This window comes from Lucilia sericata, unplaced genomic scaffold, assembly GCF_015586225.1.
Source record: "Lucilia sericata isolate MDLA Ls3-8-SP2 unplaced genomic scaffold, ASM1558622v1 Contig001047F_arrow, whole genome shotgun sequence".
Lineage (NCBI taxonomy): Eukaryota > Metazoa > Arthropoda > Insecta > Diptera > Calliphoridae > Lucilia > Lucilia sericata.
The window spans coordinates 997-20027 of NW_023995026.1; the positions used below are offsets into that span (position 1 = coordinate 997).

Below are 19031 nucleotides of genomic sequence, written 5' to 3' on the forward strand. Positions count from 1 at the left end.
TAGATTTTATATATTTTAGTGGGTAATTTCCGACTGACATTTACTCTAAAAAATTATCTGAACCACATATAAAATAAAGTAAAATAAATTTTCATTTAATCACAGTGGGTGTTTGAATGCATAAATTTTTAATATTATTAAATACAGATGAGAGAGATCACTCGCATCATAATCATCACATTACTCATTCAAACCTTAATGATCGCAATGATCACTTACTTCGTAAGCATGTTTATTTCAAACAATTATTAAAATGTATCTAAATACTTAAATATAATTTTAATTAATGAATGCTGTGTGCGTTTTCTATTTACTAATTATCAACATCAAAAGAATAGTAGAACTATATATATGAAAAAAAATATTGAAATCTGCATTGAATTTTAGGAATTGTATGAATGTACAATGTTTCGAAAATACACAATTTGATTAAATTGTTCAAAAAGTGCGTTTTTTTTTTGTGCGCGCATAGACAAATGAAGAATAATTTAGTTCAGTTTAATTATTAAAGCTAAAGAGTTGAGTGGTTTTTGGCTTTTAAGAAAAAACAAAAAAAAAAAAAAAAATAAAAAATCAAATTGTATTTTAATTTCAGAAAAAAAATTGAATCCTTAAATATATGAGGTTTGAAATAAATTTTTAATTATTTATTTTTCAATTCCTTTACAGATCTGTTTCCCATCAATTACTTTGCTTTGGTTATGGCTTTTGACTGGTTGCTTTTAATAAAAGCAGAGTATTATAAAAAAGTTAATTGTTTAAACAAAAATAATTGATTGATTAGCATCAGTCAAATCGTATTATAACATGAACTGGCAGTTTTATTGAAGTTATTGGCTTTAATGCAAATATTCAAATTATCTGAGGTAAGTCGAATTGTATTTGAATTGAAATCATAAATCAAATATTATTTTTAAGTTAGTTTAGTTATTTTTAATGGAGAATAAGTTCAAGGTAATTGAATGCAATTTCCTGAAATTAAAATTTCAAGAAAACAAAATGAAACGAATTATTTTAAAGGCTGAAATAATAGGGAAGTTTAAGAATATATTACCGAGGACTCTTTTAACCTCCCCCAGTTTACAGTCGCGGATGGCTAGAGTTATTGCTTTATTCAACATTTAATACTTTTTCTTCTTTAGACCAATCACCAGACTGTCCCTTTGTAATCTATTTGGTGTCATGCTAATATTTAATTAATTAAAACAATATTATGATTTTATGACAGAAGTCCAAGATAAAATGTTTGTACTTCTGTCAATACACAAAACCAGTGTCAACTAAAAAAAAACAGACAAGAGACACTAATTCTACAATTTTCTTAAAATCTTTTTTAAAATAAAAAAATATATAAATTTCTCTATAAAAAGAATAAACACTTTGCTACATGATGCATTAAATCGTTTTAAACTTCAACTGTCTGGGGTTTTCTTGTTCTTTAACTAATGTACTTTTCCTTCCTACTGTCGCATCTTTGTCAACAACTTCGTCATCTGCTGCACAGAAAGCAGAGATGGCAAACATATTCCCTAATATGTTTTAACTAAATTTACTCCAAGAAATCTTCACTTGTCAAAAGTTTTTATTAAAACTGCATTAAACACTGAAACTCCCCTCCCTGTTCATGACAAAATTTTGCCACAATCTTCCTAAGACCACTGAGTGTGTGTTCTTTTTCAAGAGAATTATTTGAAGTATAATAATTTTGCTAATCTTTACAACAATTTATTGGATAAAGATTTCAACTGTCTGTACAATATTTTTCTTTTAACAAATCCTTAAAATAAATATAAAAAGTAAAGTAATACTGGAGTTTGAGTGAATTTTTTAATCGAATCGAATAAAAAAGCTTTATAATGGATCCATAATAATTTTAAAGTTAAATGGAACAATCGGATCGATATGAGAATGGTAATCGATTATGAAATTTTTTAAACGAAACTAATTCGATATCAGCATTCAAAGATCATTCATCATAACAAAACCTGATGCATGATCACCATTAAAGTTTTCCATAGAAATTTTTGATTAATGATGAATTTTTCTCAAAAAAAAAAAAAAAAAAAAGATCAATAATGAAGTTTTCTTTAAAGAACTGATCGATTATAAAGTTTTTTACAGAAAACTGATCGATGTTAAAGTTCTTTATAGGAAACTGATCGATGATAAAGTTTTTTATAGAAAACCGATCAATGATTAAGTTTACTATACAAACCGATCAATGATAAATTTTTCTATAGAAAACTGATCATCAGATCGATGATAAGTTTTTTTATAGGAATAGTAAAGTTTCCTATAAAAAAAAAAAATGATTGATGATAAAGTTTTCTATAGAAAACTTATCGATAATAAAGTTTTTTTCTGTAGAAAACTGATCTATGATAAAGTTGTCTATAGAGAACTGATCGATGTTAAAGATTTCTGTAGAAAATTGATCGATGATGAAGTTTTCTATAGAAAACTGAACGATGATAAAATTTTCTATAGAAATCTGATCGATGATAAAGTTTTCTATAGAAAACTGATCAATGATTAAGTTTTCTATAGACAACTGATCGATGATAAAGTATTCTACAGAAAACTGATCGATGATAAAGTATTCTATAGAAAACTGTTTGATGATAAAGTTTTCTATAGAAAAATGATCGATGATAAAGTTTTCTATAGACAACTGATCGATGATAAAGTTTTCTATAGACAACTGATCGATGATAAAGTTTTCTATAGACAACTGATCGATGATAAAGTTTTCTATAGAAGACTGATCGATCGATGGTAAAGTTTTCTATAGACAACTGATCGATGGTAAAGTTTTCTATAGACAACTGATCGATGATAAAGTTTTTTATAGAAAACTGATCGATAATAAAGTTTTCTATAGACAACTGATCTATGATAAAGTTTTCTATAAAAGACTGATCTATGATAAGTTTTCTATATAAAACTGATAGATAATAAAGTTTTCTATAGACAACTGATCTATGATAAAGTTTTCTATAAAAACTGATCGATGATAAAGTTTTCTATAAAAACTGATCGATGATAAAGTTTTCTATAGACAAATGATCGATGATAAAGTTTTTTATAGAAAATTGATCGATGATAAAGTTTTCTATAAAAACTTATCGATGATAAAGTTTTCTATAGAAAACTATCGATGGTAAAGTTTTCTATAGACAACTGATCTATGATAAAGTGTTCTATAGACAACTGATCTATTATAAAGTTTTCTATAAAAAACTGATCGATGATAAAGTTTTCTATAGAGAATTGATCGATGATAAAGTTTTCTATAAAAACTGATCGATGATAAAGTTTTCTATAAAAACTGATCGATGATAAAGTTTTCTATAAAAACTGATCGATGATAAAGTTTTCTATAGACAACTGATCGATAATAAAGTTTTTTATAGAAAACTGATCGATGATAAAGTTTTTAATAGAAAACTGATCGCTGATATACATAGTTTTGTATAGAAAACTTTTTTTTTAAATCGATTATGAAGTATTCTTTGATAATTTTTTTTAAATAGATTATGAAGTATTTTTTCTATAGAAAACTGTCATATTCCGATAATCGAATAATTCAAAATACCATAAAACGATCCTTTCATATTTTCTAAAGTATTATTTAAAAATAAACAAATCAGTTGTCCACTCCAGAGTAGAGTCGAATACTTTTTAACCAAAATATTTAAAATCTCAGAAAATAACATCATTTAAATTTGTGACACATGTCTCAAGAGCAAAAATTACAATATTTAAATGCATACCATACGTCAGAAAAACACAAAACCAACAAAAAACTACAAAATATTTTAATGAAAACTTTAGATAAAGTGTCAAACCAACTGTCATCATTTCAAAAAAAAAAAAAAAAAATAAATTTTATTTTAACAAAAAAAAAAAAAATAAATTTTCAACAATTTAACTAAAAATTTTGTTTAACTTTTTGGAAAAAACTATTGTATTTTTTTAATTTTTTTGTTCTTTAGTTGTGAAATTGAACTTGAAATATTTGAAATTCTCATGAAATCATGCGGAAATAATTGCCTTCAATTTGAAGGTTTCGACATATTGATGATTGGCTAAATAGTTTAAGTTTTAAAATTTGTTTAAAACTAATTAAAATTGAATGTGACAATAATTGAAGTCAAATAACTTTTCAATTAGTCATTTAGTAAACTGCAGCTAACTAACTTCAACTGTATACGTCATTATGTATAGAAATTTTATTTTTAGGAAAAAAAATCTAAAATCAAATTCAATTGTATTCAATTGTTTAATTGATTGAATGTTTATTTAGAATGTTTATAAAAGAACTCAAATTTAAATTAGTCATCGTGGAAGTGTTGTTTTGGGTAGATTCTTTTTGAAATAAAATATTGGTGCAAAAACGTTTAAAGATACAGATCAAGATTTGGAAGTAGAACAGATGAACAGAATACCGATCAAATTATGAAATTTTTATAGAATACTGATCAATGATAAAATATTAATTTTAATGAAAATTTTAAAACTGATCGATGATAAAATGTTCTGTAGAAAACTGATCGATGATAAATGATCAATGATAAAAATTTCCATGTAAAATGATGAAACTGAAAACTGATCGATGATAAAGTTTTCTGTAGAAAACTGATCGATGATAAAATGTTCTATAGAAAACTGACTGATGAAATTCTCTATAGAAAACTGATCGATGGTAAAGTTTTCTATAGAAAACTGATCGATGAAAAAGTTTTCTATAGAAAACTGATGGATGATAAAGTAAACTATAAAAACTGATCGATGATGAAGTTTTATATAGAAAACTGATGATAAAGTTTTATATAAAAAACTGATCGATTATAAATGATCAATGATAAAAATTTCCATGTAAAATGATGAAACTGAAAACTGATCGATGATAAATGTTCTATAGAAAACTGATCGATAATGAAATTTTCTATAGAAAACTGATCGATGATAAAGATTTCTATAGAAAACTGATCGATGATAAAGATTTCTATAGAAACTGATCGATGGTAAAGTTTTCTATAGAAAACTGATCGATGATAATGTTTTCTATAGAAAACGGATCGATGATAAAGTAAACTATAAAAACTGATCGATGATGAAGTTTTATATAGAAAACTGATGATAAAGTTTTATATAAAAAACTGATCGATGATAAAGTTTTCTATATAAAACTAAAGTTTTCTATAGAAAACTCATCGATGATAAAGTTTTATATAGAAAACTCATCGATGATAAAGTTTTCTATAGAAAACTCAACGATGATAAAGTTTTCTATAGAAAACTCATCGATGATAAAGTTTTCTATAGAAAACTCATCGATGATAAAGTTTTCTATAGAAAACTGATCGATGATAAAGTTTTCTATAGTAAACTGATCGATGATGAAGTTTTCTATAGAAAACTGATCAATGATGAAGTTTTCTATAAATAACTGATCGATAGTAAAGTTTTATATAAACAACTGATCGATAATAAAGTTTTCTATAGAAAACTGATCGATGATAAAGTTTTCTATAGAAAACTGATCGATGATAAAGTTTTCTATAGAAAACTGATCGATGATAAAGTTTTCTATAGAAAACTGATCGATGATAAAGTTTTCTATAGAAAACTGATCAATGATGAAGTTTTCTATAAATAACTGATCGACAGTAAAGTTTTATATAAGCAACTGATCGACGATGAAATTTTCTATAAAAAACTGATCGATAGAAAAGTTTTATATAAGAAACTGATCTATAAACAAGGTTTAGATAAGAAACTGATCGACTATAAAGTTTTATATGAGAAACTGATCAATGATAAAATTTTCTATAAAAAACTGATCGATAGTAAAGTTTTATATAAGAAACTGATCGATGATGAAGTTATCACTAAAAAAAACTAATCGATGATAAAATTTTCTATAAAAACCTGATGGATAGTAAAGTTTTCTATAAAAAACTGATCGATAGTAAAATTTTAAATAAGAAACTGGTCGATGGTAAAGTTTTTTATAAAAACTGATCGATGATGAAGTCTTCGACAATGAAGTTTTCTATAGAAAACTTCTCAACAATGAAGTTTCCTTTAGAAAACCGATTGATTGTAAAGTTTTATATAAGAAACTGATCGGTGATAAAGTTTTCTATAAAAAACTGATCGAAAATAAAGTTTTCTTTTTAAAACAGTTTTCTGCTGTTTCAAGTAGTTTTTTTTTAAGAAAAAATGATAGACACCACAAAAAAACTTCAACAATAAACATAATCACATGTCTTGTCTACAATGTCTGTTAATTTCATTCCCGATGTCTATTTAGTTCATCTGATATGTCAGTTTCAGATACGTAGTTTAATTTCATCTTGACACCCAACTAATTAAAGTAAATTTTTTCTAATTGTCCATATAAATAAACAGATGAAACAATTAGTTTTAAGATCTTTTAGATTCTCTTCAAAAATTGAGGCGCTCCTGTTCTATTGTTGCAAAAGTTTAAAAATATAAAAAATTGGAATGGAGGGGAAAAAAAGTCGAGTGTAATGCCAAAATGGGAAACAGATCGAAGAGAAGCATGTTTGTTTTGCAAATGAAAAATAAAAATAGATTTTTGTAAATAGACAGTCGGACAGACAGATAGTTTTGTTATGATTTGTACTAAAAATTGTAAACAGATGGAAAGATCAGTGAAAGAAATGCTAGAAGGAAACTAAAATACACTAAGAATTAAAGGGTGTGCTGTTCAGTTCATTCGGATACAAATGGATAATAGCGGATAATGTAGTTCTAGCTAGAATTTTAACTAAAATTTAACTTTTTATTAACTCTATTTATTCCAATGCAATGTTTAATCTTATACAAAAGTTAAAATATCTAGAAAATCTCATAAGAAGTCATAACACAACAACCGACCCACTTCTTTTATTGCTCCCCAAATTAAAGACTTTCCTTTAATTTTTTTCTAAGAAAATTATTTTACGAGAATGAAAACTAAAATAAAATTTTGTAATATATACAACTTTTCATTGGCTTTAGTTTTGTAATAATTTCCCCCAGAAGATCAATAGTTTAATGACAATTTTTCTTTTTAATTCTTTTCTCTCTAAACTTTTGACAAATTTAAAGATCATTTGTCGTTTGACACAATAATGTAAGAAGAAACTGGTCATAGAATCATAAAACCAGGAGATGAAGAACAACAAAAGATATAAACGGTGAAATGTTTGGTTCATCTTTAAAAAGTAAAAGAAAAGAAGTTCATTAGCACTTGAAGAGCTGCAATGCAGCGCTACAAGAGTCCATATAAAGATTTATGTTTTTCCAGATAAATAAGAAAAGAAAAAAATCTTTAACAAGACAATACAATATGAGTGCAATTTGTACGAGATACAGTGGATAGATTTGGGAAAGTTGTTTTTGTTGTAATGCATTAGGAATCTTTAAAGTGGAAAACTATAGCCTATAGTCCAGACTATAGATCAGTCTACAGTCCAGACTATAGATCTGTCTATAGTCCAGACTATAGATCAGTCTACAGTCCAGACTATAGATCTGTCTATAGTCCAGACTATAAATCAGTCTATAGTTCAGACTATAGATCAGTCCATAGTCCAGACTATAGATCAGTCTATAGTCCAGAATATAGATCAGTCTATAGTCCAGAATATAGATCAGTCTATAGTCCAGACTATTGATCAGTATATATTCCAGACCATAGATCAGCCTATAATCCAGAATATATATCAGTCTATAGTCCAGACTATAGATCAGTCTATAGTCCAGACTATAGATCAGTCTATAGTCCAGACTATAGATCAGTCTATAGTCCAGATTATGGATCAGTCTATAGTCCAGACTATAGAATGGTCTATACTCCAGACTATAGATCAGTCTATAGCCCAGACTATAGATCAGTTATAGTTCTGACTATAGAACAGTCAATAGTCCATACTATAGATCAGTTATAGTTCTGACTATAGAAAAGTCTATAGTCCAGACTATAGATCAGGCTATAGTCCAGACTATAGATCAGTCTATAGTCCAGACTATAGATCAGTCCATAGTCAAGACTATAGATCACTCTATAGTTCAGATTATAGATCAGTTCATAGATCAGACTATAGGTTAGACTATAGCCTTGACTATAGATCAGTATATATTCTAAACTATAGAACAGTCTATAGTCCAGACTTTAGATCAGTCTATAGTCCAGCCTATAGATCCTGACTATAGATCACTACAGATCAGTCTATACATCAGTCTATAGATCAGTAGATAGATCAGTCTATAGTCCAGACTATAGATCAGTCTATAGTCCAGACTATAGATCAGTCTAAAGATGACACTATAGGTTAGACTATAGCCCTGACTATAGATCAGTATATAGTCCAAACTATAGATCAGTCTATAATCTAGACCATAGATCAGTCTATAGATCAGTCTATAGTCCAGACTATAGATCAGTCTATAGTCCAGCCTAGAGATCAGTCTATAGTCCTGACTATAGATAAGTCTATAGATCAGTCTATAAATCAGTCTATACATTAGTCTATAAATCAGTATATAGATCAGTCTATAGTCCAGACTATAGATCAGTCTATTATAGTCTAGTCTATAGGTTAGACTTTAGCCCTGACTATAGATCAGTATATAGTCCAATTTATAGATCAGTTTATAAAAATATTATTATGTTCTAATTTCTGAAGCTTTTGAAAAAAAAACTTTTACCACAAAACGTAACACTGTGAAGAGAAGAAATAACAGGGAATTCATCCATTAAATTCATAGACTAAAGGTATCATATCACTTTTTGGTACGACAACATGACTTGATATAAACAAATCACACACAAGAAATATAAGAAAATAAGAAAAAAATATATATATAAATTTAACATGTTAAAAATAACATTGACATCTTTACGACACCGCCAAAAAACCACAAGACAATGAAATGGCAAAAAGAAAAAAATACTATATAAACAACAGCAACTGCCTAGGAATGGTATGGATGTTGTTGAACCAAATAAAAACATGGCACAAAAGTTCACAATAAAACCACTTATAGGAAACATTTATAGCAAATCGTATCATATCAAATAAAAAAAGTGTAGTTGATAGACATAAAGAGAAATAAAAGAAACGTGATTCATAAATCATCTTGTTAAAATTTTCTGAATAAAAAACATAAATATACATATTTCCCTTTCTCTCTTTCCCTTAACAGAATAGTCATGTACAATTGGCTAAAACGGAAGTTAATGCTTCAATAGGTCATTTACAAACACCAACATCATTAACAGCAGCAATAAGCTCTTCCAGTGCACACCCTTTTTATCAACAACATCATTCTCAGCAACACCAACTTCATAAAAGACACAGTCTACCATTTGGTGGCCCACCACTACCTCCACCTCTATCACCAGCCCAAAAACGCCAGTATCATCAGTGGCATCGAAATGGTCGAATAGCTGAACGTCGTCATTATCGTATACATCATCATCGTCCACATAGTAGATGGGTGCCGCGCCGACATCATCATCACCATCGTCTACAATATTCTGCTTGGACAGCTTGGACACCCTGTTCGCCGGAGTGTGTACAACGTAGGGAGCGTTATTGCAAAACGAAACGGAAATGCGGTCATATTAAACACATAGAAGAGCGCAAATGTTGGCGGTAAGTTGAAAATATTTTATATGTGTTCACAATTAATTTAAAGAAAAACAGATCAATTTTAAGGGGTTTTAAGGTCGACAGGGAATGTGCCCTAGAAGTGAAAAGGGACTAATTTATATCTCGAATCATAATAAATCTTGAAACACATTTTATATCTAACGTCCATCTTAAAATAGAACGAGAATGAATCTATATAATTCCATAACCAGCTGGAAACGATATCGATCGAAATATCTATTGATATTCGATATCAAACAAAAAACCCTAGGTTAGTTGATAATCTGTCAGTCCGGAGATCGTAAGTTCGATTTCCTCCAGAGACTCTGATAAGGAAGAACACAACAACCCTAAATGCTTTAACTACTAAGTAACTATTTTACCTCCAGGTTTTTATACGAAAAATTTCGAGACTGAACCGAAATTTCCCGCCATGAACCCGTAACTAGAAATAATCTGATCTCCGACTGCTTGAAATTTAGAACCTATTGTGTAGCACCTATGTTTTCGAATTCCTAGTAAGTCTTAAGTTTAGAAATCGTGTTGTCAGATCTTTGCATAAACTAAATATATAATTTTCCTCGGTATAGGGTATTTACAAAAGAAGGGCATTGGCATTGCATTAATTAAATGTGCCACCACTGAAAATTGTGTCATACATCAGTGAAGTGTAAAAATTTTGTATAAACAAAATTAAATGAAATGGAACAATGACCATAAGACTTTTTTCTAATTACCTTTATGAATTCGAAAGGGAGAGTCTATTTGAAATGAGAAAAATTAAAAAAAAAAACTCTCTACTAATTATAGAACCCGTAGGGAATAAAGAGCCAATAAACATATTGATCATATGAGGCTGAAAATTGAAATCTGAGGACCTAATAAAAATAATTACTTAACTTTACCTGAGCATTGATAGATCATAAAATTGAACGCAGAAAGTGGATGTACAAAATAAGTTTTATATAGTCCATACTATAATAGAATTCAATCTAGAAGTCCTCAAACTAGAATATATATAAATTAATCTGGTCAGAGTATTGACCAGTCTATAGACCAATCTATAGTTCAGACTACAGACTAATCTCTAGTTCAGACTATAGATCAGTTCAGACTATAGATCAGTCTATACTTCAGATTACAGACCAATGTACAGCTCAGAATATAAAACAATCTACAGTTTAGAGTACATAGATATATATGTAGTTCAGACTATAGACATTCTATAGTTCAGACGATAGACCTCTCTATAGTTCAGACGATAGATTTGTCTATAGTTCAGACGATAGACTTCACTATAGTTCAGAGAATAGACGAGTCTATAGTTTAGACGATATGCTAGTCTATAGTTCCGACTTTAGACTATTTTATAGTTCAGACTATGGATTATTCTATAGATTAGACTATAGATCAATCTATAGTTCAGACTAAAGATCAGCCTATAGTTCACACTGTAGACCAGTATATAGTCCACACTATAGATCAGTCTATAGTTCAAACAATAGATCAGTCTATATTCCAGACTATAGATCAGTCTATAATCCAGAATATAGATCAATATATATTCCTGAATATAGGTCAGTCTATAATTCAGAATATAGATCGATATATATTCCTGAATATAGGTCAGTCCAGATTATAGATCAGGCTATAGTCCAGACTATAGATCAGTCTATATTCCAGACTATAGATGAGTCTATAGTCCAGACTATAGATAAGTCTATAGTCCAGACTATAGATCAGTCTATAGTCCAGACTATAGATCAGTCTATAGTCCAGACTGTAGGTCAGTCTATAGTCCAAACTATAGATCAGTCTATAGTCCAGACTATAGATCAGTCTATAGTCCAGACTATAGATCAGTCTATAGTCCAGACTATAGATCAGTCTATAGTCCAGACTATAGATCAGTCTATAGTCCAGACTATAGATCAGTCTATAGTCCAGACTATAGATCAGTCTATAGTCCAGACTATAGATCAGTCTATAGTCCAGACTATAGATCGGTCTATAGTCCAGACTATAGATCGGTCTATAGTCCAGACTATAGATCAGTCTATAGTTCAAACAATAGACCAGACTACATTCCAGACTATAGATCAGTCTATATTCCAGACTATAGATCAGTCTATATTCCAGTCTATACATCAGTCTATAGTCTAGACTATAGATCAGTCTATAGTCCAGACTATAGATCAGTCTATAGTCCAGACTATAGATCAGTCTATAGTCCAGACTATAGATCAGTCTATAGTCCAGACTATAGATCAGTCTACAGTCCAGACTATAGATCAGTCTATAGTCCAGACTATAGATCAGTCTATAGTCCAGACTATAGATCAGTCTATAGTCCAGACTATAGATCAGTCTATAGTCCAGACTATAGATCAGTCTATAGTCCAGACTATAGATCAGTCTATAGTCCAGACTATAGATCAGTCTATAGTCCAGACTATAGATCAGTCTATAGTCCAGACTATAGATCAGTCTATAGTCCAGACTATAGATCAGTCTATAGTCCAGACTATAGAAGAGTCTATAGGCCAGACTACAGATCAGTATATCTGTATCTGTATATAGTTCAGACTTTAGATCAGTCTATAGTCCACACTATAGATCAGTCTATAATCCATACAATAGATCAGTCTATAATCCAGACTATATATCGGTCTGTAGTCCAGAATATAGATCAGTGTATAGCGCAGACTATAGATCAGTCTATAGTGCAGACTATAGATCAGTCTGTAGTCCAGACTCTAGATCAGTCTATAGTCCAAACTCTAGATCAGGGTATAGTCCAGAGTATAGATCTCTCTATAGTTCACACTATAGATATCTCTATAGTTCAGACTATAGACCTCTTTATAGTCTAGACTAAATTCTAGTATATAGTTCAAAGTATAGACCAGTCCACTCCATAGTTCTGAGTATAGCCCAGTCTATGGTTCAGAGTATAACCTAATCTATAGTGCAGATTATGAATTAGATCAATCTATAATTCAGATTTAAAAATAGCTCAAAAATATTTTTTCCAATGGAGATCATTTAAAGTTAACCTTTTCTTAACACTATTTCCCTTATTATCCTTAAACTAATTTTGTTAAACAGGTCAGTAAATCGTTTCACAACACATGCGTTCCCCTATATTCTAAGAAGTCACATTAATCTTCTAACAATTAGTAGGGCTGAACAATGATCTGAACAACAAAATTTTGGAGAAGAAAACGAACACATTTATCTCATCTCGATTTTGTGCAACAAACTATTTATCTTCGGAATGCAGCAATAAATTATAATTTATGGTTGATTAGACATGTGGTATTGCTGTAACAAGACCACTTGCTACAGCAGCAGTAAGAGCAACAACTTGCTGCTGTGATTTTGTTGTCCACTTTATAAAAGTTCATTCTTGAGTTAAATAATAAAATCATAATTTAAATGTCACGGAATGTGAGGGAAAAGATGTGAAGAAATAAAAATGATATTAATACAAATGTGACCCAAATTAATGTTAAATCGTAGCATAGTTTACCACCCACAAATTTACGTTTTTTGAAATGCAAAACATTCTTCAAGCGTTTGCAACATCTATAAATTTCAGAATTTGTCTCAACATTATTTAATCCTTTAACATTTGTAGATGTCATCCCGCTACGTCAAGCAGTCTACCGCCACATGCAGTCCAACAGCAACAACAACAACAGCAGCAGCAACAACAACATCAACAGATCAACAGTGCACCACCAACAATTGTAATCAATGCGGCAGCAGCAGCTGCCACTGCACCAGTTTCAGCAACAAGTGCAATCACACAGCCAGAATCTCATCTTCATCAGCCGCCACATCATGAGGTACAACAACCCACACCAGAAATCATACTACCCACTGATTTGAACAACATACATCATCCTGTTACAATTCATCCGCCATACGTTGATGAAGACGAAGACGAAGATGATCATCACGAAACATCTCATTTCAAAGATGACACCAGCAATCATTACGACGATGATAATGATGATCACAGTGACGAGACAGACTTTTATGTCATAAAGGCAAAGAGAAAAAGAAAACCTCAACGCAATCGGAAGCCTCAATTAAATGAATTTGAGGATTATTTAGATTATGGAGAAACTGATGTTGTTTTAACGTCTAAAGAGCAAGAACAAGATGATCTTAGAGATTTGGGTTTGGGTACCTCAAAAGAATTTCTTGAACCCTCTAGTAGTGAAGTAAGATCTATACGCAATCAAAAATTTCTACCAACTCCACCAGGTCAAGTGCGTTCGATGAGACAGAGGGATAGGAAAAGATCTAAGGGTTCTGGTCATCGTCAAGGCCGACAGAACTCAAGACGTAATCTTAAGGGGGCTGTGGGTGTGTTTGATGATGGTGCGATTGAGGGTGATGTATTTCAGTATGAAGATTTCGACATCGATATAAGTCGTCCTGAACATGCTGATGTCGATGTCTCATATGAGGATCCAGTAGACGAGGATGGTGCTAACACTTCGAATTTGTCACCTTCTAAAGAGAGAGCAACACCAGATCATTTAATACCAAAACACAGACGTATTTATTCGAAATGGAGTCGTTGGACAAAATGTTCGCCAAAGTGTACGACAAGAAGATATAAGTGAGTATGGAAATTTCTGAAATCAGATTCCCCTAAACGAATTTGTTATAGGTCCAATACACGAAAAAGGAAATGAGATGTATCAAGTCGTTCCTCACAATAACTTTGTTTTCTCTCTTCCTTTAGAAAATGTCGTGTTCGCGAGCAGTGTGGTCGAGAGGTTCTACGTGAGATAGCCTACTGTTATACCGAGGGAAGCTTTTGCCAACAATGGCTCCAGGCTCAGGTACAAAAATCGCCGACATATGACTTAAGACCGGTGGCAACACGTCGCCGTGATATTAACGATGATGGTGGCACCCTTTCCAATTCTATTGGGGGTACCCTTAGTGATTTCATTATGAATGGCAAGGGATATCGAGGTCCCGAATATACACCTATGAAGTTGAAATGTGGCATTGCACCGATACGTAGTAATAAACGTAACATGTATAATATGCTGAAAATTATTGGTGGTAAGGCGGCACGCAAAGGGGAGTGGCCATGGCAAGTGGCGATTTTTAATCGTTATAAGGTGAGTTGTGAAATCAGTCTGATATTCATCGTATGAAAGAAATATAAGACTTGACAGTCGATCATTTTAAACATGAATATAAATTGAGAACGCGCCAGAAAATTTGAGGCGGTGGTTTGTTAGACCAGCTCCCGACTTAACGTTTTCCAGGTAAACAAGCCTTAATTTTTCGAATAAAATCAAGTTTCGGTACAGATTAATTTTTTAACTTAATCTGGATGAGATCGATTGTTGTCGAGATAAAGACTCCTCCCTTATTTGGGCTGTCTTTGAGAGTCCAGTGTTTCTCGAGAGTACCAAATGTTTCTTCGGACATTTCAGTCTGCTCTCTTGTAGAGCGAATATTAGGTGTTCTAGGGACGAGCCTTTGACTTAAGCCTTTCTTGATAAAGAAGCCTCAGTTTTCTGATATTCGATATATCGAGATTTTTGTTTTACAAAGTGAGATCTATCTGGATCTTTTAGATCCATATTTTAAGAAGACAACACAGTACTCGCTCTCGTAGAGCGGACCGGTCAAAAAGATAATGGACCGGTTCGTCTTTTCTTTCGCATGAACAGCTTCATTATATGATTTTGATTTCTCTGTCGGTCATTCGATACTGCGGCCATTGGAATAAGAATATTCTTTTGCGAAGAAAATAACTGGATAATAACAAACAATTAGTATTTTAAATTAATCTTGAACCTAGTAGATACGATAACATCTGAAAGTGTTATTCCTCGATGAACTCGATAGAAATCAAAAGAAGTTATTATCGGCACCAAAATTCCGATCGCCAGCGAATGACTTAGAAATTCCTAGATCCTACTTTCGTCAAAGCTATCAATAAAACGAACCTGTTTTTCGAACTCAATTCTAGTGCAATTTTGTAAAAGGGAGTTCGAATGTAGACACTAATCTGTGGACTAATTTCCTATATTTTTCCCTTTCCAGGAAGCCTTTTGCGGTGGCACCTTGATAGCCCCTCAATGGGTGTTAACGGCAGCCCATTGTGTGCGCAAGGTATTATATGTACGCATAGGAGAACACAATTTGGACTATGAAGATGGCACCGAGCTACAAGTAAAAGTGATGAAAAGTTTCAAACACCCCAACTTTGATAAGAAAACGGTGGATAGTGATGTGGCCCTATTAAAGTAAGTAAACCTAAACCCAAATATCTAAAAACAAAAAAACTAAAAATCCAACTCTTGTTTATCATTACAGGCTACCCAAACCCATTAACAGCACTACCTGGATAGGTTTCTCTTGTCTGCCCAGACCCTATCAACCTTTGCCGAAAAATATGGATTGTACTGTCATAGGTTGGGGTAAAAGACGTAATCGTGATATAGCCGGCACTAGTGTACTACATCAAGCCGAAGTACCCATTATACCCATGGATAATTGTCGTTCGGTTTATCATGATTATACCATAACGAAAAATATGTTTTGTGCTGGTCACAAAAGAGGACGCATCGACACGTGTGCGGGAGATTCAGGAGGTCCTCTGTTATGTCGTGATACTACAAAACCTAATCATCCTTGGACTATATTTGGCATAACATCATTTGGTGATGGTTGTGCGAAACGTAATAAATTTGGTATTTATGCTAAAGTTCCGAATTATGTTGACTGGGTATGGTCGGTTATAAATTGTAATGGCAATTGTAAAATGCATCAACGTTCAGCCTAAAGAGAATGCAATAATACTACAATGTGGGAAATAAATCATTAACTAACAATACTCTCGTAGTCAATTTCGTAGTACATTTTTGTGTAAGTGTAGTAAGTAGTTTTTGTAGATGATTTATGGTTTTTATTTTAGTCCTTTTGTAGAAAATGTTTTAAAAGAAACTGAAAAAACTGTGTTTGTACAGTGAGTGAAAAATTATGTGCTTAAAAATTGCAATGAGGGCGTTAAGCGGTAAACCACAAACGTTTTTTTCGTTTGGGAAGAAAGTGAAAATGTGGGGATTTTTGTAAATTAGTTATGGGTTGATGTATTTGTCAATAAAAAGGGGGAGTTTCTTCTAGTTCTGCTTCAGTTCAAGTTCAGATCTAGTTCTGTTCTAGTTCAGTTCTAGTTCAGCTCTTCTTCTAGTTCTGCTTCAGTTCAAGTTCTAGTTCTGTTCTAGTTCAGTTCTAGTTCAGCTCTAGTTCAGTTCTAGTTCAGTTCTAGTTCAGTTCTAGTTCAGTTCAGTTCTAGTTCAGTTCTAGTTCAGTTCTAGTTCAGTTCTAGTTCAGTTCTAGTTCAGTTCTAGTTCAGTTCTAGTTCAGTTCTAGTTCAGTTCTAGTTCAGTTCTAGTTCAGTTCTAGTTCAGTTCTAGTTCAGTTCTAGTTCAGTTCTAGTTCAGTTCTAGTTCAGTTCTAGTTCAGTTCTAGTTCAGTTCTAGTTCAGTTCTAGTTCAGTTCTAGTTCAGTTCTAGTTCAGTTCTAGTTCAGTTCTAGTTCAGTTCTAGTTCAGTTCTAGTTCAGTTCTAGTTCAGTTCTAGTTCAGTTCTAGTTCAGTTCTAGTACAGTTCTAGTTCAGTTCCAGTTCAGTTCTAGTTCAGTTCTAGTTCAGTTCTAGTTCAGTTCTAGTTCAGTTCTAGTTCAGTTCTAGTTCAATTCTAGTTAAGTTCTAGTTCAGTTCTAGTTCAGTTCTAGTTCAGTTCTAGTTCAGTTCTAGTTCAGTTCTAGTTCAGTTCTAGTTCAGTTCTAGTTCAGTTCTAGTTCAGTTCTAGTTCAGTTCTAGTTCAGTTCTAGTTCAGTTCTAGTTCAGTTCTAGTTCAGTTCTAGTTCAGTTCTACTTCAGTTCTAGTTCAGTTCTAGCTCAGTTCTAGTCCAGTTCTAGTTCAGTTCAGTTCAGTTCTAGTTCAGTTCTAGTTCAGTTCTAGTTCAGTTCTAGTTCAGTTCTAGTTCAGTTCTAGTTCAGTTCTAGTTCAGTTCTAGTTCAGTTCTAGTTCAGTTCTAGTTCAGTTCTAGTTCAGTTCTAGTTCAGTTCTAGTTCAGTTCTAGTTCAGTTCTAGTTCAGTTCTAGTTCAGTTCTAGTTCAGTTCTAGTTCAGTTCTAGTTCAGTTCTAGTTCAGTTCTAGTTCAGTTCTAGTTCAGTTCTAGTTCAGTTCTAGCTCAGTTCTAGTTCAGTTCTAGTTCATTTCTTGTTCATCTCTAGTTCAGTTCTAGTTCAGTTCACTTCTCATACAGTTCTAGTTCAGTTCACTTCTCATACAGTTCTAGTTCGGTTCTATTTCAGTTCTCGTACATCTCCAGATCATTTCTAGATCAGTTCTATTTCCTATTTGCTCTCTAAATGGATTTAAGACGTGAGCTATAATCAATAATTCCTGCTTTAATTATTCGAATAAAATCTTTTAAAACTTTCGGGAAATATCTTCTATAAGTTGTTGAGATTATATGAAATTAAGAATTTACAGGTTCTGAACTCAGAAAAACGATCTTCAAAAGGTTCTTTTATTTTTCCACATTTAACACTTTTCGAACACATTGTAACTCTCCAAATTAATGCCAACTGATCAAGCAATTACTTATGCACATTTTTCTTTTCTCACAACTGTTAAGGTAAGTTCACATTGTACAAATATTTGACAATATAACGAGATCACGAAATTTATTTTTTGATTTTGAAAATTAATTTAATTAAACTAGCTTTAATTAAAACTAAAACAAACAAATATTATTAAATTATTTGATCTTACTTAGATAAGATCATTTCAACATTTAACGATTATACATCTGATCACAACAATTACATTAAATATTTGAACAATGTGACACATACTACCTTTAAACTTTATATATATAATTTATTTAACCACTATGTTTATTATTGTAAATTATTTGATTTTAATTTTAAATAAAATTTTTATTTTTTGCCATTAATGTCGTCGTCTCGATCGTTCCAATTTGATAAATTACTTTGTATGCATTTAATCATAAGTCATTTAATGTTTAAAACGATTTTTCTTTCTTTTGTTGTAGTTATAAAAAAAGTAATAATGTAATATTTTTTTATTTAATATATATTTTTTAATATTTATGATAATTTACTTTAACATTGAACGATTTTTTTGTTTGTTAAAATTATATGCAAAAAAATATTATATGATTTGAATTTTGCACGTATTCAGATGTTTTTGGGTTTTAAGTTTATTTGCCTTTTATGGTTTTACGTAATTTAGTAATAATTTTTATCGTTTAATAACGCAAATATGTAATTTATCAAAT

General features: G+C 31.2%; 1 protein-coding gene across 1 annotated transcript; it reads left to right on the forward strand.

The window, feature by feature from the left end:
• The first annotated feature begins 807 nt into the window (after positions 1 to 807).
• Positions 808 to 16910, forward strand: LOC119609728. The gene is given in 7 exon segments (XM_037964621.1): positions 808 to 823; positions 826 to 866; positions 9223 to 9674; positions 13312 to 14307; positions 14434 to 14821; positions 15759 to 15961; positions 16032 to 16910. Coding segments are annotated over 7 exon segments (2565 nt in total). The 3' UTR covers positions 16501 to 16910.
• Positions 16911 to 19031: the final 2121 nt, after the last annotated feature.